This window comes from Mandrillus leucophaeus, unplaced genomic scaffold, assembly GCF_000951045.1.
Source record: "Mandrillus leucophaeus isolate KB7577 unplaced genomic scaffold, Mleu.le_1.0 Scaffold403, whole genome shotgun sequence".
In the NCBI taxonomy this organism is placed as follows: domain Eukaryota; kingdom Metazoa; phylum Chordata; class Mammalia; order Primates; family Cercopithecidae; genus Mandrillus; species Mandrillus leucophaeus.
The window spans coordinates 1,213,667-1,238,124 of NW_012104288.1; the positions used below are offsets into that span (position 1 = coordinate 1,213,667).

A 24,458-nucleotide genomic window follows, 5' to 3' on the forward strand; every position below is an offset into this window, starting at 1 on the left:
TTATGCATGAAAGAATCCAGTCTCAAAAGATTATGTACTATATGATTCAATTTCTATGGCAACCTCAAAAAGACACGAAAATATAGTAATGGAGAACAGATCAAAGGAATACCATGGGGCAGGTGCGGTGGCTCACGCCCGTAATGCCAGCACTCTGGGAGGCCAAGAGGAGCAGATCACTTGAGATGAGGAATTCAAGACCAGCCTGGCCGACACTGGAGAAACCCCATCTCTACTAAAAACACAAAAGCTAGCCAGGTGTGGTGGCACATTCCTGTAGCCCCAGCTACTCAGGAGACTGAGGCAGAATCATTGCTTGAACCTGGGAGACAGAGGTTGCAGTGAGCTGAGATCATGCCACTGCACTCCAGCCTGGGTGACAGAGTGAGACTCCATCTCCAAAAAACCAAAACAAACAAACAAACAAACAAACAAAAAAGGGATGCCATGAGGGAGTTTTTTAGGGCAATGGAATTGTTTCTGTATCCTGATTGTGGTTGTGGTTATTTATATATATTGTACAATGGCTAAAATTCATGGACCTGTAAATACATATAGACACAAAGTCAGTTTTACTCTATAATGATCACAAAAGTAATCTAGGGAGCACAGCTGTGAAGTCTTCCCTCAGGTCCTCCCAACCTCCTTCTCCTTAGGGGGTCTGAGGCCTTTCCTTCCTCTCCTTGCTTCTGGATTCTATCTCATAGTGCTCTTCTGTTTCCCTCCCAGTCTTGCCACCACCAGGCTGTAGCACTTCATTCAGGTCTTGTCTGGGGCTGTGACTCTGTGGCTTTGTTCCACACTCTTCTTAGTCAAGAACGGCCACCAAAATCTACTGGGTTTTCAGTCAGTTCCCTCAACAAACAAGCAAGCTACAACAAAAACAGAAATCATCTTTGATTTCTCCTTCTTCTACCTTCATATCCCATTCATTAGTGAGTATTGTCAGTTCTGCTTTCAAAATAGGTCCTGAACCTAATCCCTGCAGGCACCTCTGTCCAGGCCATTGCCATCTTAGGCCTTAGCTACTGCAACAGGCTTCTATCAGGTCTCTCTGCTTCCACTTCTTCCCTGCTATTGTCTATTCCCAATGCAGCAATCAGAGTAATCCCACGAAAACACATACCATGTCATTTCTACTTACAGTCCTCCAAAATCTTCCCAGTGTATTTAGAATAAAAGACAAGTACCATCTCACCGCCTCCGCAGGGCTGTCCTCCTCCCCCTGCTTCCTCTGGTATTGTGCCCTGGCCATGCTGACCTTCTTGCTCTTTCCAGGATATGTCATGCTTATTCCCACTTCAGTGCTATTTTCTCTGCCTGGAACTGGCTTATCCCAGAAATCTGCATGGTCGCTGCTTCAGATAGTTCGAGACTCAGTCCTAAAGTCACTTCCTCAGAGAGAGCTCCTCTGCCTGTTTTAAAGTCACTTCCTCAGAGAGAGCTCCTCTGCCTGTTTTAAATAGCCTCCCCAGCCTTCCAGTCTCTCTCTAGCCCCTTAACCTGATTTATTTTCTCTCAGCACTTAACCACCTCGTGCAAGGATGCTGGCTTCCCATGGCAACATAGAATCCATACTCCTTATTATGTCCTAGAAAGTGCTATGCGACCTGGTTCACGCCTCACCTCTGACATCATAACCCTCTGCTCCTAAGGGACAATTCCCTTTTCCGTGCCATTCCCTGTGCACCCCTCCAGCCACACTGACTTCCTTGTGTTTCCAGAACAAAGCAAGCGTGCTTCTACCTCAAAATCTTTGCATCTGTGATTCCATCTCCCTCGAATGTTGTTCCTCCATAGAGCTTCCTAGCACATTCTCTGCTCAAATGACACTTAATCAGAGACTTTCTTGACCATCGTATATAAAACAGCAAGCCCTTCATCATTCTGTACTCCTCTTATCTGTTTTATTTTTCATAGCGTTTATAACTACCTGGTGTGTGTATAGCTATTTATCTGTTATGTGTTCTTAGCTCCCTGTACTAGGCTGTCAGCCTGCGGGGAGCCACGACTTTGTTTTGTTCACTATTGATTGTCTTTCTCTGTGAGTCTCAGCCTCATTCATACCAATGTTGCTTTGAGGATGGCTGGGTGCAGGGAGGCACTGGAGTACCAAGAGCCCTAGAGAGACCCCTGGCCATATGGCTGTTGTTCCTTGTCTGTCTCTGTCACCCGCGTGTAAGCTCCATATTGGCGGTGACTGAGAGGCAGGTTGCGGTGCATAGTGGGTGCTCAAGAATAGTTGTAGAATGAACAAATGAATGAATAAATGATAGAGGTTTTTGGATATTTAAAAAGAATGTTTTGGCTTTTAAAAGAAACTTTCCATGTTTTAAAACCTAAATGCAGAATAGTGGTATGAATTGGCCAGTGAGGAAGTACCTTATGTGAAGTTTACTGCTAACATTTAAACATTTTCCCCTGCCTAGTAAAGACTTTTTGGTGTCTTCCCATTGTTCTTAGGGTCATAATACACTTTAAGATGGCTCCTGCCCCTTTGTCAGCCCACTTTCCCTTGCTCTGGGTCTCAGCCACACAACCCTCCTTTCAATTTCTCCTACCCGTGTTCCCTCCCAGTCCAGGGCCTCTGCCTGCAAGGCTTCCTCTGTCTGGATGCTCTGGCCCCCACCCTCCCCAGAGTTAACTCCTCCTCACCCTCTCCATCTCTGCTAAAGCCTCAGATCTTCAAGGGAAGCCCTCCCTGACACCCAGGCAAGGGTGATGTGCCTCAAATCACCAGGTACCTCTCCTGCACACCCCAGATCACAGGTGTGGTCTAACATGTGTTTGTGTGATTATATAGTTAAGGTTCCCATGATGGGGAACTGGGTCTGCCTTTGCTTCACCATTAACTTCTCTGGAAACTAGCACTTCTGGAAACAGAATAGGCTTTTAAAAAAATATTTGTAAGGCCAGGCACGGTGGCTCATGCCTGTAATCCCAGCACTTTGGGAGGCTGAGGCGGGCGGATCACAAGGTCAGGAGATCGAGACCATCCTGGCTAACATGGTGAAACCCCGTCTCTACTAAAAATACAAAAAATTAGCTGGGTGTGGTGGCGGGTGCCTGTAGTCCCAGCTACTCAGAAGGCTGAGGCAGGAGAATGGCATGAACATGGGAGGCGGAGCTTGCAGTGAGCCGAGATGGTGCCACTGCACTCCAGCCTGGGCAACAGAGCAAGACTCCATCTCAAAAAAAAAAATATATATATATATAAAATGAAAACATTACTTAATTAATGATATAAAAGTGACTTTTTTTGTATAGCCTCAATTTTACTGTAAGGCAGTGAAGGTAATTGTTATAACAAAAGTCAAGGAAACCCATTAAGCTCTTAATCCCCTGGTACTGTTAGAAGATGAGAGATGCTGTGGTATAGACAGGCTAGGACACAGGGCAGGTGAGTTTCCAGGGGCAGAGAGAGGAGATGAGCTTCACAGCTGCTGAGACCTGTCCCTCTGACTTGGGCAGGCATCCTCGTTATTTGAAAGTACAACAGGGCCAAACCTTCAATCCAGGAACACAGCTGGTGCTCAGATTTTTTTTTTTTAAAACAACATCATGTGGAATTTTCTTTATGTCTTTCTAATAAAACTCAAAGGATAGGAATAAAAATAGAAGAGATCATTGAAATCAGCTCAACATAAGGTAACCTTTGAGCAGTCAGCTGTGTCCCACTGTGAACTGCCTGGCCTCGAGTGGTGCATGGGGGAGAAGGGGGTGCAGAGGTCAATGTGTCTCTCCTTGTCGGGGGTGGTGTGGAGGTGATGGTGTCGGGGATGGTGTTCTCAGGTCGGGAGGAACAGGATCTGTCTGGTGACCTTTAACATGCCTTTCCACCTGGAAACCCTTCAGAGTTTATGCTCATCCTTTGTGTTAGTCAAAGCTTAAATCTCCTTCCTTACCTAACCTTTGCTAGAGAGATGAAATCGGTATTTGCCCGGCCTGCTGCTCATTGGAATCACATGGGGAGGAAGCCCAGCACCCACTTGAGACCAGTTAAATTAGAATATGTGGTGTGGGGCCCAGGTATAGGTATTTTTAAAAAGCTCCTAAGTAATTCTGAAATGCAGCCAGAGTTGACAGCCACTGTAAAACAGGTAGTGCCGTGGACGGGTTTCCTTTTTCCTTCTCCTCTGGTGCTCACTCGGTTCTCAGGCTGAATCAAGCTTGGCCAAGCCATGGCCCACAGGCTGCAGGCAGCCCCGGACAGCTTTGAATGTGGCGCAACACAAATTCATAAACTTTCTTAAAACATAATGAGATTTTTCTGTGATTTTTTTTTTAATTAGCTTATCAACTTTCATTAGTGTTAGTGTATTTTATGTGTGGCTCAAGACAATTCTTCTTCCAATGTGGCCCAGGGGAGTCAAAAGATTGGCCACCCCTGGGCTAAATGATCATAATGTGTGGCAGGCAGACTTCTGAGACGGCCACCAACAATCCTGTCTCCTGGCATTCCTGGCCTTCTGTAGGCCCTGACTCCTGGAGTGCACACTGGATTTGAACTCAGGTCCACTTAACCATCAGAGTAAAATGGCTAAGACTGTCAGAAGAGTGGGTAAGGGGAGCTAAAGAGTCCTGCATGAACTGAAAACTTGAGTGCTCAGTCTGCAGTTATCAGTGGCCTCCATCACCACAGGTCCCTCCCCCAGCTCTAACCCCAACCCAAGGGGGATGACTTAGGGCCTGGTGGCCCTTTGGTGCCCTAAGAATCCTGGATAGAACCTTTCTTCAAGGTTCTGCCCTTCTCCTTCTTTTGATCTTCTGTTGACCTCACCTGCCGATCTGAACCGGGAGCTGGCATGGCGCCTCTGTCTCTCTCAGCTAGAGAAAACCATCTTCTCAAAGCAGAGCCAATCAGAACAATGTTCTCCACAGTGTGGCTTAGGAGCTGCTTCTCTGGATCATGATTACATTCATTGCAATGGTGTGAACTCAAGCACCAGGGGCCAGGGTCTTTCCAGGATCCCTGGGTCTGGCAGTGGGCTCCTCTGGCAGAGACCACGTGCCCTCTCTTGGAGGAAGAGCAAACTGAGCCTTTCTGATTCCTGGGGCTGTTGGCATTTCTGTAGTGAAGTTTGGATTGCCAGGCCAATCAGTGCCCACTCCCTTAAATCTGACCCCAGCATCAAAAGAGCTGCTCTGGGGATTCTGTTCCATGTCCCCAGTTTCCCCCACCCCCAGAGGCCAGCAGCCCTTTTGTTGGTTTGGCTCTCAGCTTAGATCATTGAAGCGATTTCAGCTCCAACTGGGCAACACTCAGCGTTTCATTTATGTCTTGGCAAGGTTACCATGTTATTACTTAACTGTGCCGCTGCTACTCAATAAGTGGGAACTGATTGAAATAACCACAGGAGTTGCTGGATTCCCCTAATTTTAGCACAGAGTTAAAGCTCACTCCCACAGTTGGAAGTTAAAATAGGCTGCCAGCCCACAGAAATGCCCACCCACCACACCTAATTGTCACCCCACAGATGCCTGTCATGGAAGGAAACATGGAAGGCTGGAGAGAAGTTCTTAGAAGCAAGTTCTTCTCCTCAGTGGATGCCTGAGGTCATTTTGGCCAGGCCCAATTTCTTTGAGACTGTAAGCCTGGGGAAATTTGCTTGACTGCTTTAGAGACTCCTGCTTTCTTCCCTGATTTGTCTGACAGGCAGTCGAAGTACAGAGTGCTCATTAGAACGACTGCAGAGAACAGAAACTCCTGTCTGGGGGTGTCTCCTTAAATGACTCATTCCTGGAGTCCAGATGTGGGGAGGGCAAAGACCCTGAGAAATCTATGTAATTTGGAAAGCAGAAAAGAGACTTAATCCAAGTTAACTTGCTTTCTCTTGGTGTCATGGCCATCAACCACAACCCAAATGACACCACTTGAAGAAAAATTTGAAGTAAATGCCATCTTGTGAAACTTCCCCCATCCCAGAACACCCAAATTATTTTTTTGTTTCTTACTATTGTAAACTAGATGTTACTAGATATGTTCTGAAGGCTTCTATGAAAAGTTATTTCTCATAGTGAGCCTGCTTCTTAGTATTTCTCATACCTGTGAAATTTTGTGTTCTCTTGTACCTACTTTAAGTTATAATCTGCTCTTAACATCTTAGTACAGCATAGTCGACCAAACCGTAGGGGATTAGAATGTGGAGATTTTTAGAGAAAGGGAAAGGCTTTATCTGCAAGGTGTTTCCTAAGGGGACCCTGGGAAGCCTCCAGAGTTCTTGGCAGTGGACAGTTCCCAGTCTCCCAGGCTTCATGGCCTCACAGCTGGACTGTGTGGGAGCCTCCTGACACTGGTTTTGATGATTAGCATCAGATTAATCATCTTTAGAAGTATCTCCCTCCGTGCCAGTCTCCTGCCCAAAAATGTCCATGACTCTTTTGCCTGTAGGATGAAATCCAAATCCCCTAGGCTTTCTTTCTTTTTTTTCTCTTTCTCTTTCTTTCTCTCTCTCTCTCCCTGTCTTCCTTCTTTCTTTCTTTCTCTCTCTCTTTCTCTCTCTCTTTCTCTCTCTCCTTCCTTCCTTCCTTCCTTCCTTCCTTCCTCCCTCCCTCCCTCCCTTTTCTCTTTCTCATTTTGTCACCCAAGCTGGAGTTCAGTGGCACAATCATGGCTCACTGCAGCCTCAACTTCCTGGGTACAAGCGATCCTCCTGCCTCAACCCCCTAAGTAACTACAGGTGCATGCCACTACGTGTGACTAATTTTTGTACTTTGTGTAGAGACGGGGTTTTGCCGTGTTGCCAAGGCTGGTCTCAAACTCTCGAGCTCAAGTGATTTGCCCACCTTGGCCTCCCAAATTGCTGGGATTATGGGCAGGAGCCACCGCCCTTGGAGGCTTTCTTTCAATAAACTGGTGCCTAACAATATGCTGCCCTTAGGTGCCATTTCCACTCCCTGAAAACTCCTTTCTAACCAGACTCATTGTCTCCTTAACACACCTGACCAAACCTACCTCCTTGCCTCTGTCAACTTATACTCCACATATGCCATGGCTTCTCCTGTCTACCCTGCTGGGTCTCATCCAACCTTCCTACCTGCTTAAGGCTCAGCTTACCTTGCTGTTCTATAAGTAACTTTTCCTAATCTTTCCCAATATATAGTGATTTCTCCACGTTTGAATTTCTACAAATACTTTTTGTACAATTATCATGGTGGTCCTTTTTTTTTCAACTAGACTCCTTGAGTGTCCTACTCCTTGTAACTATTTGCTAATTGATTATTCTTTCAGAGTCAGTATTTCAAGCATCCAATATGTGTAGGGGAATATGGACCCAAGAATGGAGCAGAAAGACAAATAGAGGAACAGAAAGTTTTGCCTACAACCATGATGTTCTCAAGGTTAGCTGACTGTGCTCTGAAATCCACCCAAATTCCCATTTTGGGAGTTGCTGTGTGACGAAGGTCTGCCCCTGTGGTGTTGGGACGACTTGCTCATGGAGTTACAGTTCTTGCCTAACAGGAACCCACCACGGTAAGACAAAGACTCAAGCTGGTTCATTTGTTTTTAAGGTTGCAAGGACATCAAGTCCATAACCACACTTGCTCTCACATTTACTGAAACAGGTCAATCTCAGAACTAAATGATAAAAATGAAAATTAATCAGGGACTCCCATGGGCCTCACATATGGCAGTTTTGAATCTGCTCTTTTTTTCACTATCATAATTGTTTTTTTAAACTCATTTTCTCTGGTTGAATACACAACTGTAAAAAAAAGTGGGGGTAGTGGTGGTGATGGAAATGAATAAACCCATGGAAACAGTGAGACATCTACAGAGACAAAATTAGGAAGGAAGGAAACAAAAGCAATTTCAGTATCTCTGTGCAAGGCCTGCATACCTTTCCTTGCCAATACCCCTGGATCAGACTTGTCTCATGAGGTAGCAGGTGTTTCCTTGACTCACACAGAAAACAAGCCCTTGGGCTTCTTGTGCTGTTAGGGCGAGTTACATTCAGCACATGAGCACTGGGCCCTGCTCTGCCTGTCCATCCTTCCCAGAAGAGACAAAAATGATCAAGTAGTTGAGAAAACAGTTCAAGAGGAGCCTTTGTCTCTTTTCTTTTCTTTTCTTTTTTTGAGACAGAGTCTTGCTCTGTTGCCCAGTCTGTAGTGCAGTGGCATGATCTCGGCTCACTGCAACCTCCGCCTCCTGGGTTCACGTGATTCTCCTGCCCCAGCCTCCTGAGTAGCTGGGATTACAGGTGCCCACCACCACACCTAGCTAATTTTTGTATTTTTAATAGAGATGGGGTTTCACCGTGTTAGCCAGGATTGTTTCAATCTCCTGACCTCGTGATCCACCCGTCTTGGCCTCCCAAAGTGCTGGGATTACAGGCTTGAGTCACCGCACCTGGCCCTGAGGCTTGAGTCACCGCACCTGGCCCTGTTTCTTTTATTAATTTGAGCCAACTTAAAGTAAAAACACTTCTTAACATTGTAAAGTAGGGCTATGCCCCATCCACTGAATTTTTGTAAAAAAGTCAAATAGGGATAGAAAGCAAGCAGCCAGATAGAATATCATGCCCCAGAACGCCATTTACCTTGGTAGAATGCTACCACTTTAACACATAGAAACCTTTTCACACCAGTTAACAAATAGCATTAAGCATGATTCAAGTCAAGATTTTAAAAACTTGGCTGATGCCTCTCATTAAGAATTGAAACCTGTATAAGACTCTTGCTCTGGGAAACTGCATTCTGACATTTTAATAGTATTGCCTTAGCAAGAGTAGAAAATCCATGAACTTAGATTCACAGAAAGTAAATCAAGAATCCATCCAAAATGGAGTGCCTCTTGCTGAGTGATGGGATAGTTTCATGTGAGATGTCAGTGCAGCTTCTACACTTGACATAAAAGTTCCCATTAAAAAAGAAACGGAACCGCTGCTCAATTTTTTTTAATCAAGCAGAGTTATCTAAAGTGCTTTTTAGAAGAGACTATTAGGACAGGAATGGAAAGTAGTCATTATGACTAATCTGCTTTAGGAGTTGGGGTAACCAGTATTACAGGAGGGACTTTCAGTGCCATGGGGACATTTTAGGCAACTCAAATTCCTTCAATTGTTTGCAGTGGTCCTCTTGAGGGGATGTAATGAGCTGACATGCACCAGAAGAGATAGAATGCACTGCCAGCTGGTAGTTTACTCTTGTACAGGAAGGCTGCTTTTCTCGTACACCATTCTTTGTTGTGTTAAAGAGACATAAATATATAAAAGCCTAAAAGTAAGCTTTCAATTCTTTATGTCTGGCAAAATTGTCGGTACAATGTGCCTTGAAGATATATCCACAGTGCTGTCTTAAAGGGTTGTTATGAAAGAATAAGCTCATACTATAATAACCACCCCATACACTTTACAGTTTATAAAGAACTTACATATACATTTTCTCAGTTGAACCTCACAACATCAGTGGGAGGCAGGGGAGGCAGATATTATTATCTCTTGAGAGGGAGTGACCCTGCTGCTGCTGCTGCTGCTGCTGCTGCATATGTGTGGCTTTTGGTTTAGGAAGACTAAGTTGATTGTGTTGTATTTTCAAGTATTTTATATTGTACAAAGATGTTTATTGCAGCACTGTTTATAACAAGGAAAAACTGGAACCTACTCAAATGCTTGCTAATAGGGGAATGATTAAACTGTGGTACAGGCCTAAATATGACTCTGTAGTCATTAAGAATTTTGATGAAGTATTAGAAATAAATGTATTGACATTGAAGTATATTTATTGATGAAGGAAATTGTTCACAATATTTCAGCCAATAAACAATAGTATATGCATTTTTTGTAATAGGAAAAAATGCACATGGTAAAATAGCAATTATCTTTGTGTGCTGTGAATATGTATGATACTTGTTTTCTTTTTCATGTTCATCTATCAATTCTAATTTTAGTGTCAATAAATATTTAAAATGTACTATCTGACATTTTCAACGAGAAAAACTTTTACAATGATAGCTAATGGAAAATATATGGCTCCACCTCTGGGCCTCATGGGTAAAGTGATCCTGGGCATGTAGATGTGTCAGCCATGGTCATGGCAGGGCCCTGAGTTCAACCAGATGGCACAAATGGAGTGTGGATCAGGTGTGGCTTACAGTGCTGTGCAAAGGCATAAGGAGCAAACAAGGGTGACAAGTCACCAGACACCAGCAATACTGGGAAGCCACGATCACTCCTAGGGCCAGAAGGACAACAGGAGGAAATAGAGTTACCAGAGCCCTGGGGGCAGGAGTTGTGAAGGAACTCCCCTTATTCCATGGGAGGTGCAACAGCAAAGCATCGCAGATTTTGTCAGACACCAGTGAGGCCGGGAAGAAGTGCCCTGACCTCTTTCCTCCTGCATTTTCTGCTGGTGCCTTCTGCTGACCAAGCCCTATGGGAAGCCAGCTGGCAGGAGATTCCTAGAGTCAGCTTCCTGGTGCATAGAAAGGGGCAAAGCAGGGCAAAAAATGGGTCTGGCCATGGGGCCTGTGCAGCAAACACAATGAGCAGAATGTCAGTCCCCGGGAGAAAAGGGGTATTTCTTAAGAAGCTGAAACAGAAAGGAAGAGCCTGTTGGGGCAGGATGGCCTGAGTAATTTGATTTTTTTGCCTGTGCTCAGAGCTTCAAACATGTGGGGATGGGATCACAGATCACCTAATGCAAACTGAGAGCAAAATTTCTTCATGGAATTTTATTCAGAGATAAAATTGTGTACTTTTAGACCCCAATATTATCATCCTTGCTGCTTGAAGAGAAGAGGGGACTGCCAGGGAAAGGAAGACCCAAGTCATCTCCGACGTACCTCACTGCTTCCTGCTGTCCCATCTTTATTCCCATGCTGTCTTTCACTTCAGTGTCTTCGTCACCAGCCCCACATGATAGCTTAACAAGAGGTAGCATGCATCTAGTGAGCACTTGCTTAGAGTAAGCAGTGGGGGGAGGCACTGTTTGTGGTAGGCACGCAACATGATTAACTCATTTAATTCTCACAACAACCCTATGAAGAAAGTGACATTGTTCCCCAATCTACTGAGCAGCTAAGAACATTGATAATGGAGCCATGCTGCTTAGATCTGAATGCTGCCTCTGCCATTTCCCAGCTATGTGACTCAGTTTTCTCATCTGTAAATGGGGATAATAATAGTGTCTACCTACTGGGATGTTTGTGAGGATTAGTTGGAGAAATACGAGTAAAGTGTTCTGAACTGGGCTTCATGTAGCAAGCCTGTCTCCAGTTCCCACGTAAGGAAACTGAGGTACAGAGATGTTAAGGTACTTGCCTCAAATCACAGAGTTGATAAACAGCAGACCTGGACTCTGACCGGGAAGTGGGGGTCCTCCATGCAGGCTCTGAATCACTATCCAGTATTGCATAAAAGGGCCGTCCTCATTCCCTCCCTGCTACTTTGAGCAGAGAGAATGGGATCACCCTCTTTAACTGCTGAAATGAGTCTCTCACATTTTGGAACACACTCTCCACTGCCCAGATGAAGATCTGCAGAAATCTCATCCATGCTTCACACTGTACTCCTCCAGGGTCACTTCCCACTCGCTCCAGGCAGAATGAAGAGTGCAGATCCCCAGCAATGGTCAGCAACAGATGGGGGCAGGGGTGTAGCGGCTTTTTTGTTTCATCTTCCTTGGGATCAGACAGAATGGAGACTGGAGTTGTGAGGTTTTCAAGGCCTAGGTCAGCAGGTGGGTCCTTAGTTTCCAAAATATACACCACAGAGAGTCATGACTAAAGCATACTCCAGTTCAGCTATCTGCTCTGGGCCAAAATAGGGGATGGGGCAGCCTCTTTCCTTGCATGGAGGATGCCAAGCATGTCACCATCATCAATTAATCCCCTAACCTATGTAGGGTAAGGAGCAGTCACCTGGGTAAAATAATGAGGAAAAACCAACATGAAACATCGAGGTAACTGACAGAACTCAGATGGGAATTCAAGAATTCTTTAAGCCTGGGCCACAGCATGATCTCTCGTGCTCTTTATTTCATTTCTTGGAAACTAGCTTACCTGTATTTCTTTCTTGCCTTCCTCTTAGCCAGGGGCTTTATAACAAGATTTTTTGTCAGTCTCATCTTTCATTTCTGAGTGAAATATGGTCAATTTCTAATGACAACAGAACACACCGAAAGCTGTATCACCAGTGAGTCAAAAGTCCCCAATATAATGTCCATGACTTATTGAAAACACAACAATCAAGAGGCCATTCAACAAATCTCTTTTCCTTCCATTCTTTTCTTCTTTCTTTTTTTCTGGCCTGGTATTCAATGTACATTGAAATAATATGAATGCAACAAGATGTCCTCAATTTCACAGGTGCCTAGTGACCAAAGTCAAAAGAGATTGCCTAGTGTTCATAGAAAACAGAAACTCTTCCAAAAACTTCATGTACAAGTGAAAAGTGTATAATGTAAGTTTGCAAAATGTTGGTTGGTGCTTCATTTTCTCATTTTACTCATCTTTATAAAGTTGCTGTTAGGAAAGGAGTCATTTAGTCAATTATAATAGTTTTTCACTGAAACTGAACTGGGTCACACATACTGCTGAGTGGTGCCCTGGCTGAAGCCTGACATCTGGACTGTTGAGAGTAGGAGGCAATACAGAAGAGGCTCTGTAGACAGTTTCCTTATCTGTCAAATGAAAGAGTTAGGCTAACCTTAAATAATATCTACGGTTTCTTTCAACCAAAAAACCATATGGTTTTCTCCCTAGCTCTGGACCTGAGCTATGTTCTGAGTTTTTAATTAATTCAGAAAATGCTCTTAGCTTTGAACCAAATGTAGGGGCGTCAAGATGTGAGTAGCAGAGATGGGAGTGTAGGTGGATTCTGGGCCTCTGCTGCCCATAGGAGGATTTTCCGGGGATTAGAAAATGTGCCCCCACTCAGGCAACAGAAGGAAATAAAGGGTATTCAAATAGGAAGAGAGAAAGTCAAATTGTCTCAGTTTGCAAATGACATGATCCTGCATCTAGAAAACCCCATTGTCTCAGCCCAAAAGCTTCTTAAGCTGATAAGCAACTTCGGAAAGTCTCAGGATACAAAATCAATGGCAAAAATCACAAGCATTCCTATACACTAACAACAGACAAGCAGTGAGCCAAATCATGAGTGAACTCCCATTCACAATTGCTACAAAGAGAATAAAATACCTAGGAATAGAGCTAACAAAGGAAATGAAGGACCTCTTCAAGGAGGACTACAAACCACTACTCAAGGAAATCAGAGAGGACACAAACAAATGGAAAAACATTCCATGCTCATGGATAGGAAGTATCAATATTGTGAAAATGGCCATACTGCCCAAAGTATTTTATAGATTCAATGCTATTCCCATTAAACTACCATTGACATTCTTCACAGAATTAGAAAAAAACTGTTTTAAATTTCTTATAGAACAACAACAAAAAAGCCTGAATAGCCAAGACAATCCTAACCAAAAAGCACAAAGTTGGAGGCATCATGCTACCCAATTGCAAACTATCCTACAAGGCTACAGTAACTAAAACAGCATGGTACTGGTACAAAAACAGACACATAAACCAATGGAACAGAATAGAGAACTTAGAAATAAGACCACACATCTACAGCCATCTGATGTTTGGCAAAACTGACAAAAACAACCAATGGGGAAAGGATTCCCTATTTAATAAATGGTGCTGGGAGAAATGGCTAGCCACATGCCGAAAATTGAAACTGGACCCCTTCCTTACATCTTATACAAAAATTAACGCAACGTGAATTATAACAAATGTAAAACCCAAAAATGTAAGAACCCTAGAAGAAAATCTAGGCAACACCATTCAGGATATAGGCACGGGCAAAGATTTCATGACAAAAACGTCAAAAACAATTGCAACAAAAGCAAAAATTGACAAATGGGACCTAATTAAACTAAAGAGCTTCTGCACAGCAAAAGAGACTATCATCAGAGTGAACAGACAACCTACAGAATGGGAAAAAATTTTTGCAGTCTACCAATTTGACAATTTCTAATATTCAGAATTTACAAGGAACTTAAGCAAATTTACAAGAAAAAAGCAAACAGCCCCATTAAAAAGTGAGCAAAGGACACGAACAGACACTTCTCAAAGGAAGACATTATTTGGCCAACAAACATATGAAAAAAAGCTCAACATCACTAATCACTAGAGAAATGCAAATCAAAACCATAGTGAGATACCATCTCATGCCAGTCAGAATGGTGATTATTAAAAAGTCAAGAAACAGCAGATGCTGGTGAGGCTGTGGAGAAATAAGAACACTTTTACATTGTTGGTGGGAATGTAAATTAGTTCAACTATCCTGGAAGACGGTGTGGCGATTCCTCAAAGACCTGGAACTAGAAATACCATCTGATGCAGCAATCCCATTACTGGGTATATACACAAAGGAATATAAATCATTCTTTTATTATTATTATTATACTTTAAGTTCTAGGGACATGTGCACAACGTTTTGTTTGTTATATATGTATTCATGTGCTGTGTTGGTTTGCTGCACGCATTAACTCGTCATTTACATTACGTATTTCTCCTAATGCTATCCTTTCCCCATCCCCTACCCCATGACAGGCCCTGGTGTGTGATGTTCCCTGCCCTGTGTCCAAGTGTTCTCATTGTTCAGTTCCCACCTATGAGTGAGAACATACAGCGTTTGGTTTTCTGTCCTTGCGATATTTTGCTCAGAATGAGGTTTCCAGCTACATCAATGTCACTACAAAGGACTTGAACTCATTCTCAAAGGAATATAAATCATTCTATTATAAAGATACATGCATGCATATGTTTATTGCAGCACTATTCACAATAGCAAAGGCATGGAATCAACCCAAATGCCCATCAATGATAGACTGGATAAAGAAAATGTAGTACATATACACCATGGAATACTAGGCAGCCATAAAAAGGAATGAGATTATGTCTTCTGCAGGAACATGGATTGAGCTGAAGCCATTATCCTCAGCAAACTAACACAGAAACAGAAAACCAAACACTGTAGGTTCTCATTTACATGTGGGAGCTGAACAATGTGAACATATAGACACAGGGAGGTGAACAACACATACTGGGGCCTGTGGGGTGCAGGCAGGGGGAGGGAGAGTATCAGGATAAATAGCTAATCCATGTTGGGCTTAATACCTAGGTGATGGGTTGGTGGGTGTAGCAAACCACCATGACACAGGTTTACCTATGTAACAATCCTGCATATCCTGTGCATGTATCCCAGAACTTAAAATAATTAAAAAAGAAAAGAAAAGGAAAGAAAAGAAAAGAAAAGAAAATACACCCACCTTGGGTGGAAGTGCCTCTAGGGCACAGGGCTTAGCGAGCTGACAGTTCCTTTTATAAATTAGGAACAGACACCCTTCCTCTGTGTAGATGCAGCTTGTGCCAGAGTGCTCTGCTTGGTGAATGAAGCCCTCACTCACTCTTCGGCCAAGCCCACTTGGACAGGGCAGCCCTGCACAACCTACATGAAGACCAGTGGGATGGGTGCCACAGCCATGAGCAGAATCCTTTCAAAGCCTCCACAGTACCTAGGCAGGAACCTTGTTAGCTAAACACATGTGCACGCACACGCGCGCACACACACACACACACACACACACACACACACACCCCTTTGGTGCCAATATGAGTAATTTCTTGAACTATAACACACAGACCTCTCACTTTATAGAAAAAGCATGCTTTATGAATAAGCACAAGAGAGACAGTGTCTTCTTAGCCTTAATTTTCCAGAAAGCAGAGCCTGGTAAAGGTGCATGAATGCACGTGGTTTGTTTTGGGAAATAGACGCACCAGGAATGGGAGACTGAGAGATATCAAAGAGGAGGGAAGGCTGATCAAGGTGCTCCACTGAACTGGTCTCTATTGTGGTAAGTGGGCCTCCATCCTGCTTGGTTCTCTAAGGAACTATAGAGATTATATCTCAGGACTGTCCTCTCAAAGAACAGAAGAGAGGAACATTTCCTGGCTTCTGGCATCTATTGGTCAAGGGTTTCCCCTGGAATGCTAACTCCTCAAACATCCTGTGCAAACATGTCGGAACGTAAGTTGGTGGTGGTGCTAGCAGAGTCATTGGGGCAAGGAAGGCAACCCCTTGTCCAGATAAGTGTCTATTCTGGTAAGAATGAATCACTGATCCTTCCAGTGTAGAAGGCATCTGATGTAAAAAGCCTATCACCAAGTGACTGGCTGGTCTTCTTCATGACGTGTACCACATGGAGTGATGGAGTGTTTCACATCAGTCTCTCTGGTGAAAATCACATATTCAGGACAGCAGTTGCTAGACTGGTCTTGGTGAGATGGCACTAATGCCATTGGGGCCATGCAGAGCCTCTATCCCTGTCCCATGTTCCCTCTGTCATGCAGTGGCTAAGGAGAGAGGCTGGCTGATATCCTCATGACATCCTGTCACCTTGTTGTTTAGTGCCTCACTTGCAGAGGAGGTTCTCTGGTGGGCCTTGATGTGAGAGAGAAATCTACATGCTATGTGTCCAGTACTATAGATCCATCTGCTTTGAGGCTTCTGACCCAACCAGCAAGCCATTCGCCACTGCCAGTGGGTTCAGATACAACCTTCACTCAGACCACTTCTCCCACCCTACAAAGAGAATGAGCAAGTGCATTGTTCTCGGCTCTGCTTACTGGGAGGGGTAACTTTCACTGTCCTCAGGACCACCCCTCCATAGGACTCTAGCCTGGTGGTAGTCCATTTTTCACTACCACCAGCCTGTTAAGGCAGCCCATCTATGAACTCAGTTCAAGTTTTTGTCCTCATTGGTTGGTTATAGGGAATTACAAGACTTTAGGGACCGGCGTGGTGGCTCACGCCTGTAATCCCAGCTCTTTGGGAGGCCAAAGTGGGCAGATCACCTGAGGTCAGGAGTTTGAGAACAGCCTGGCCAATATGGCAAAATCCTGTCTCTACTAAGAAAACAAACATGAGGCAGGCACAGTGGCCTGCGCCTGTAATCCCAGCTACTCATGAGGTTGAGGCACAAGAGTCGCTTGAACCCAGGAGGCAGAGGTTGCAGTGAGCCGAGATCGCACCACTGCACTCCAGCCTGGGTGACGGAGGAACACTTTGTCTCAAAAAAAAAAAAAAAAAAAAAAAACAAAAAAAGACTTTAGATGTGAACTGAACAAGAGAGGTAGGTAACAGAAATCTAGGGCAGATGGAATTGACTTGCGCCCTCTGGATCTCTTCTGGCCCATTTCGTTGTATGATGGATTACTGCTGTGCCTGCCTGACATTGTGACCAACATTGTGGATCTGAAAATACTCAGCTGAACAGGGGTAGCTCTGGCTGCATGGTCACGTGATGTCCCATGTGCAGAAGATTCATCTCTGTCAGAGCTCAGAATGGAGCTAGTTTTCAAATGGTTTGTACTTTTCTGTTGGAGAAAGAAGGCCTAGTTCCAGAACCATAGGATCTGTGCTGCAACTCTCTTTTCTGAACTTGTCAGAGACTCCATACACATAACATCTTTATTTGCAATAAGTAGCACCATTAAATCTGCTGGCTATCTAGCATGAGTGTCAGGGCCACTTGTATCATAGCCTGGATCTGCTGCAGATCTTACTCTGACATTCAAAACTGGCAGCCTTGCAAGTTACCCAAAAAATGAGTTACAGCAATATTCCCAAGAGAAGTATTTGCTATCTCTGACTTCTAAATATTTTAAGTGGCTTTAAAACATCTCAAAATTATTTGATATTCTTTCTGTCAAGAGATGGGGTCTATGTCATATCCCCTGGAATCTGGCTAGGCTTCTTACTGGTTCAACTGATAGAGAATGGTGAAAGCTACTATGCTATATAACTTTAGTATACTACAGTATATACTTTTGTGTGTGTATATATAAAATATATATGTATATTATACACACACACACAAAATACATATAGTGCAGTACTGTACTATATGACTCCTGAGGCTAGATCATAAAAGACCAGGTCACTTCTTTCTTGTTCAGTAGGATCCTTCCTCTTCCAACTACTTGCAAACTGCTGTATTGTGAAGAGTCTAAGCCACATGGAGAGGGAATACGTTGGAGTTCCATTCGATGGTCCTTAATGAGCCCAGCCTTCAAGTGACACAGCTTAGGCATTAGAAATGTAAATGAAGATGACTCCAGAAGATTTCAGCCCAGTTTGTGTCACCCCTCAGCCCTGAGTTTTTCCAACTTAGGTTATAGCCAGCCTTTCTCAACTAGAGTATTCTTTATCTGAGCTGCAGAAGACAGAAAATGGTTTGAATGACTATTTTCTCAGTTCTACCAAGTATGGCACGTCACTATATCATTCTAAATACCTAGGAGAGAAATTAGTTCATTTCACATAAATGGATGCTTTAAGGGATTACAGCTGAATTCCATTATGGATGCCCAGTTTAGCAAAGCTGGCAGAAATCTAAAAGTAGAGACAAGACATTCCTGCTGTTCTCTGTCCAAATTCCTGACCCACAGAATCCATGAGTTTAGTCGTATTGTGGTGTTTTACATCAGTAAGTTTTGGGGTGGTTTGTTACGTAGCAATAGAAAGCCAGAATAAGGTACAAGATCTAACATCTTGTGCTTTACCTCAAAGACTCTGTGCCAGCGTGCCTCAAATTATTGGATTCCTAAAAATGTCACTGATGGGCAGGTTGGGGAATCTTTGTGGAGTTTCATTCTCACCCCCGACACTCAAGTTGGTACTTCTGTTTAGCAGGTTAAATCTGCATAATGCCATCAAGATAGTGTGCCAGTATAGTCCATATGCCTCTGGAATATTAAGACAATTAAGATCTCTGCAGACTATTTTGTGACATTGCACAAGAGGCTTCACATAGCCTTAGGCAAGACTATCAATGTGTACTGATGTCCTTCTCACTTAGAGGAGACCTGCTTTAGATCCCGTTTATTGATGAGGATTGAAAAGAACATATTCACCAGATCAATAGCAACATACTGAGTGCCAGAGGCTCTATTGGTCTGTTTAGTAAAGATATCCCATCTGGCTCAGCAGCTAAGATTGGAGCTACCATTTGATTAAGTTTAGGGTAGTCCACTGTCATCCACCATGATCTGTCAGTTTAGTTTTCCAAGCACCATTCAGGTGAATTATATATAGAGATGCTGGAGAATATCATCCAGTGGAAATGGTGGTACCAATTCTCTTTGCTGGTGGCACTAATTTTCTTTTGAAATAGTGCTGACTTGGGTACAGCCTCCTGGCTGGTGGGGTTGTGCTGGATAGTTTCAGAGACTTCCACGTGTCCCTTCCTACCCTAATGGCTTTTACTCAATAGGCTAGGGAACCTGTGGGAGGATTCTGCTGCTACTTTGTTTATCCATCCAAATTATGCTCTTGGACATTGGGGAAATAACCACAGGTTGAGTTCATGGGTCCATTGGATCCAGTTTGAAGTGTGCTTGTGGCAGCTCTCCTTTTAATTATTTTTCTAATTCTACAAGTCAAATACCGCTGTAGTTGGCCATTCATCTGTCTCACCGGTGGGAATACCTTAGTCTCTTAGCCACTGCCACAGGTGCCTGAGAGCTGAGGCATCTTCCAATCTTCCTGTCCATTATAGTAATCATATATACCTATACTTTGCTACTGTCACTTAAGAATTGCTGCCTGGCCCCTGACATTCCAGAATCCTGTTATCCTGAATGATGCTAAGAAGTCCAGTGTTGTAGCAGCATCTCAAACTATCAACCCCAGTTTATGAGGGACAGACACCATTGGCACTTCTCAAAATAAGCCAGTACTTTCTTCAGCAGTGCATTTCTTGTTGCTTTAGTCAAAGGAACACCCTCTGGGACTTTCTGAGGAATACAGACAGACGAAGGATTCTCTGATCTCACTAATAAATCCATTTTAACATTTCTACCTCCTTCTGACCCTTCCTTGATACTCCACCAAATTTATTCTAGCAACTCTACCTTATTCACTGTAACCTATTGTGTTCAAGCTTCAAAGAGTCACCCTACCAATGTGTTAGGACTGGGTCCAGATGTTTTTGCCAGGATGTTAAATTCTGAGTCATGGAAGAAGACTTGCATATCAATTAATTCTTCCTATCCATCTTTATATTCAGGATTTCCTCATCCAACTCTCTCAAGATGTATTCCCACGTGTTTTCCTGGATTCTGCCAGTGCCTGTTTGCTAGGTCGTACAAGGTATAGAAGGAACAGGCATTGTATTTCCTGGATCAGGCTGTGCTGAGACATGACTCCAGCTACTGGTTATGAGAAAAGGGCAAAGTCAGAGTTTGAGGATGAGCATTGTCCTGCAAAGCACTTGCCTCAGCTGAGGCCTTTGCTGCATTCCTGCATAAAGGTAGGCTGTTTAGAAACAGGGAGATGTTTTTTTCCTTTGAGTCCAGAGTGTTCATAAAGCTGGAGATTTACTATTTGTAGGCTTGTTTACCCAAATGTTCTTATCCCAGGTCTCAAGATCCTATTCCTTTCATATTAGGAGTTTTGACTTTGCAAAGAACATCTGTTGAGGCCATGCATTCAATTGTCTTTGTAATCCTGCATGCCTTAAAAGTGAATTCTAGCCTTGATTTTCAGCAGAGTCCATCCTGCAACTGCAGAATTTAAGGATATGTTAGGACATTGCCAATCAGGTGTGATTATCTGGTGGTTAGTAGACATAAGCTTGTTTGTGACAAATCATATTTTCCAAAGATGAGTGCAACAATATCTTTCATTCCACATGGGACACGTACTTATCACTCTCCCATTATGAAATAGAATCTTGCTCTTCCACTCCCCTAAATATGCTGAGCACTGTGACTGCTTTGATGAAAAGAACAAAGTAGAATGATATAGTGCCAATTCTGAGTATAGCCATCCTAGTTCTTCTACTTCCTGCCTCTTAGAATGTCTGCTTGGGGGAAACCAGCCACCATGTTCAAAGTGTGACTACCCTGAGCCCTCTATGCTGTGAGAGCCCCAGATGAGTTTGCAGCTGACAGCCAGCATCAATGCTGGCCATGTGAGTGAGCCATCTTGAACTTCAAGCCCAGAGAAGCCTTATGTGGTCTCCAGACCCAGCTACCATGTGTCTAGAACCACATGAGATGCCCTGAGTGAGAACCAACCAACTCAACTGAGTTAGCTTACCATATCATAAGAGAAAATAATACATTGTTTTGAGCCCTAAGTTTTGGGGGAGTTTGTTACAGAGCAGTAGATAACCAGAATAGCTTATAAAGCCATTAACAAAAGCCAGCCAAGTCCCAATTCCTGTAACTATCACTGTGCCACACTGCTTAATTGGCATAGGTGCCACCTTCCACCTGCTCTTCCTTCCAGTACTCTCTGGTGCAAGGCTTCTTTGTGCCACCCCACTTATGACCAGAAATGGGCTCCTTCTTCCTGTCATACTGGTGAATGGTCCATCTTGAGCATTTGACCCTGAGCATCTGATTTCTAGAGCCACTTCTAATGCCCACTAGCCATCTGATACCAACTGTCTTAGCCTGCATTTCTCAAGAAAATGAAGCCCAAGACAAGGCTTTACATGCCAAGGCCAAGGTATTTATTTATTTATTTATTTATTTATTTATTTATTTTTTCTGAAGTTGAAGCTCATCAAACTATATACTTATAATGGATGCATTTTATTATATGTAAATTATACCTTAATAAAACTGATCTTAAAATAACTGTTTTAGAGTCAAGACTTCCCTGAGTGCAAATCCCAACTTTGTCACTTATTAGTTGTGTGACCTTGGGTAAGCCATTTAACTTCTACAAGCTACTTCTCTGTGATATGGATAATAATAGTGCTTATCATATAAGGTGCTTGTTAAAAATTTAGACAGTAAATAAATATAAAGTGCTTAGCCCAGGTCTGAAGCACAGTTAGCACTCAATTAACAATATCTGTTATTATTACTATTGCTACTATTAATAGTACTTTAGTATGTGATCAAAGTGAATTAACAGTAGTGTATATGGCTTTCATTCTATCATGTGACTGTGATCAGATTCAAGAGATCTGTTTATTGTCTTCATCACATCTGAAATTGAAGAGTCCTTCCTGGACTGGAAGAGATGGAAAACTGAAATGTCACTTTCTTGTGAGGTTCTTGATACTAACTGATAATAGCGTGAATGCGTAGAGAGAGCACATATTTGGAAACAGATAACCGCAGGTCCTAATCTCTGACCCTTATTGACTGTGTGAACTTAAGCAAGTTGCTTAACCTTTCAGAATCTTTGTTCTTTTAAATAAAATAAGAGAATAGAGTACCGAACTGACAGGATTGTTGTGAGGGCTTAATGAGAGAATATATATGTGGTAGCCATTTTCCAATGAAAGCAGCTGTTCTCCAATAATGGCTACCCAGAAAGCTTTACCTCCTGGTATTCACACCCAAGAACAAATATGCTGCCACAGACCCACACAGAGAAGTCATTCCCAAAATTTTAAGTAACTGATAACACAGTTTAGCCTAGGAGGAAGTAATCTCCTCCTACATTGAAATGATACTGCCTGTCTTTGCAGCTAGGTCTTAACAAGCATTGAAGTTCTCTGCCTTGGTTTCCAGGACCTTGGTAAAGAATCCCAAAGTAAGCACTTGAAGAGGCCATGTGGAGACACAGTGAGGACAGCCAGACCCAAACTGTTCAAACTACCCCAGCTCAGATATCAGGTACATGAGTGAAGGACTTGCTCTAGAAAAAACCACGTGGAGAAGAACAGAGGACCCAGACAGTGGCCTTTTGTTTTGTGTGGTGAATACCCATCTTCAGCTATTTGAGCCATCCCAGCTGAGGCCACAGACTTTGTGGGACAGAGAAAAACAGTCCCTACTTGTGCCCTGACTAAATTTTAGACTTTCAGAGTCATAAGAATAATACAATAATTGTTGTTTTATACCCCCATATTTTGGGGTGGTTTGTTACACACCAATAGATACCTGCGATAGTATGCATTTGAAGCTCTTGGCACATAATCAATTAGTTCCCAGCACAGAGTATAGCATTTTAAGAATTGCCTTTTAAGTAAGCAGCCAAAGTGTTTCTTTGTATAGGATTTAGAGGTTGCCATGTTTTGTACCAACTGTCTAGGCTTAGACCACGCATTGCACCTGACCCTCAGAAGGTTGGCCTGCATTCTAGGAGATAGCCTCGTTAGGAGCTTTGGGAGAAAGTTATGGGCCAGAGGCTGGGAAGCAATGAAAACTTTAAGAAGGAGAAACCATGAGGAGGAAGAGGAGCTAACAAGATCACTTTCCAGTTCTCTGTGAACTGGGAGTCTGGGTGTGACAGGTGTTGTAATTTGAATGATGTTCTAGCATTCTGTCTTTCTTCCCTGTGAACACCAGCAGTACCCATGAACTGGAACATCCTGAATAAATAGTTCTTCCATCTTCATCCTATCTGTGTATTTTCCATTTTTTGCTTAAGTTATTACTAAAGTTCACTTTATTACCTTTAAAATCATCTTTAAATGAGGTTACTCCTAGGCTAAAATGTATCATCAGTTGTTTAAAATTTTGGGAATGGCTTCTCTGTGTTGGTATCTGGCAGCATATTTGTTCTTTCTTGCAGTAATTTCAGTGTTCTATGGTCTGATCAGCTGCATGTGTATCCTACGTTGTTCTGTGTCGATACTCCAATAATTAAAACAAGATTTGAAAATCAGTTGCTTTTGTTGAGAAGAGTACCTTCAGATTAGGTCTAAGCTAAAACGTCTGCCATAGGGCGGAAGCTTAGGTACACCCTGAGACTTCCTGAGTTACAATCTTTAAATATCCTCTGCAGCAGTCTTATGTTTCACTGTTTACTCTTCTCCCAATATGTTAGTCACTACACTTTGAAATGGCAACAAGTCTAATGTAATAAAAGAACAAAAGTATTTTTAAAATGTTTCTAAGAGTGATGCCTTAGGACCAAAATGAGGTGAGTTGAGCAGGGACGAGAGTTTTATCTGGCATGTAGGGAAAGACTGGTCAGCATGGATTAGCTGGGAGACTTGGCTTTACATCAGTGAAAAAGACTTGAAGGTGTTAGTTGACCACAAACTTAGTATACGCTCAAAGTGTGGCATTTTTTCCAAAGGATTTAATCAAGTTCATACTAAATTCATTTTAAACAATGCCCAGGTGAAGGAAAGTCATTGTCACAACTAGACACTGCACTGATCTGACGACACTGAGTAAGTATGTCAGTGCATTCAGCAGTTATTCAGGGAGCCATGACAAGCCAGATATCCAGGACACTGAAATGTCTTCAAATGAAGTCTTAGATCAGGGATATTTCATTTCTTCTACATATACAGCTATTCTTCCAACAAAAATTTATTGATCGTCCCTATGTGCCAGAACAACGCTAGGGAAACAAAGATGTAGAGCCAGTTTCTGTTTCAAGGTACTCACAGTCCAGTAGGACTAACATGCAAGTAAACAGACAATTACCATTCAATAAAGAAATTCAACATTCTAATTT

General features: G+C 43.0%; 1 protein-coding gene across 1 annotated transcript in view; it reads left to right on the forward strand.

The window, feature by feature from the left end:
- The window catches only part of LOC105548232 (chromosome unknown open reading frame, human C5orf64), a 55,423-nt gene that overhangs the window by 22,153 nt on the left and 8,812 nt on the right, over positions 1-24,458 (forward strand). The window contains exon 4 of the mRNA XM_011992141.1: positions 7,232-7,474. Coding sequence (XP_011847531.1) covers positions 7,232-7,399 — 168 coding nt within the window. The 3' untranslated portion in view covers positions 7,400-7,474. The remainder of the gene's footprint in view (positions 1-7,231; positions 7,475-24,458) is intronic.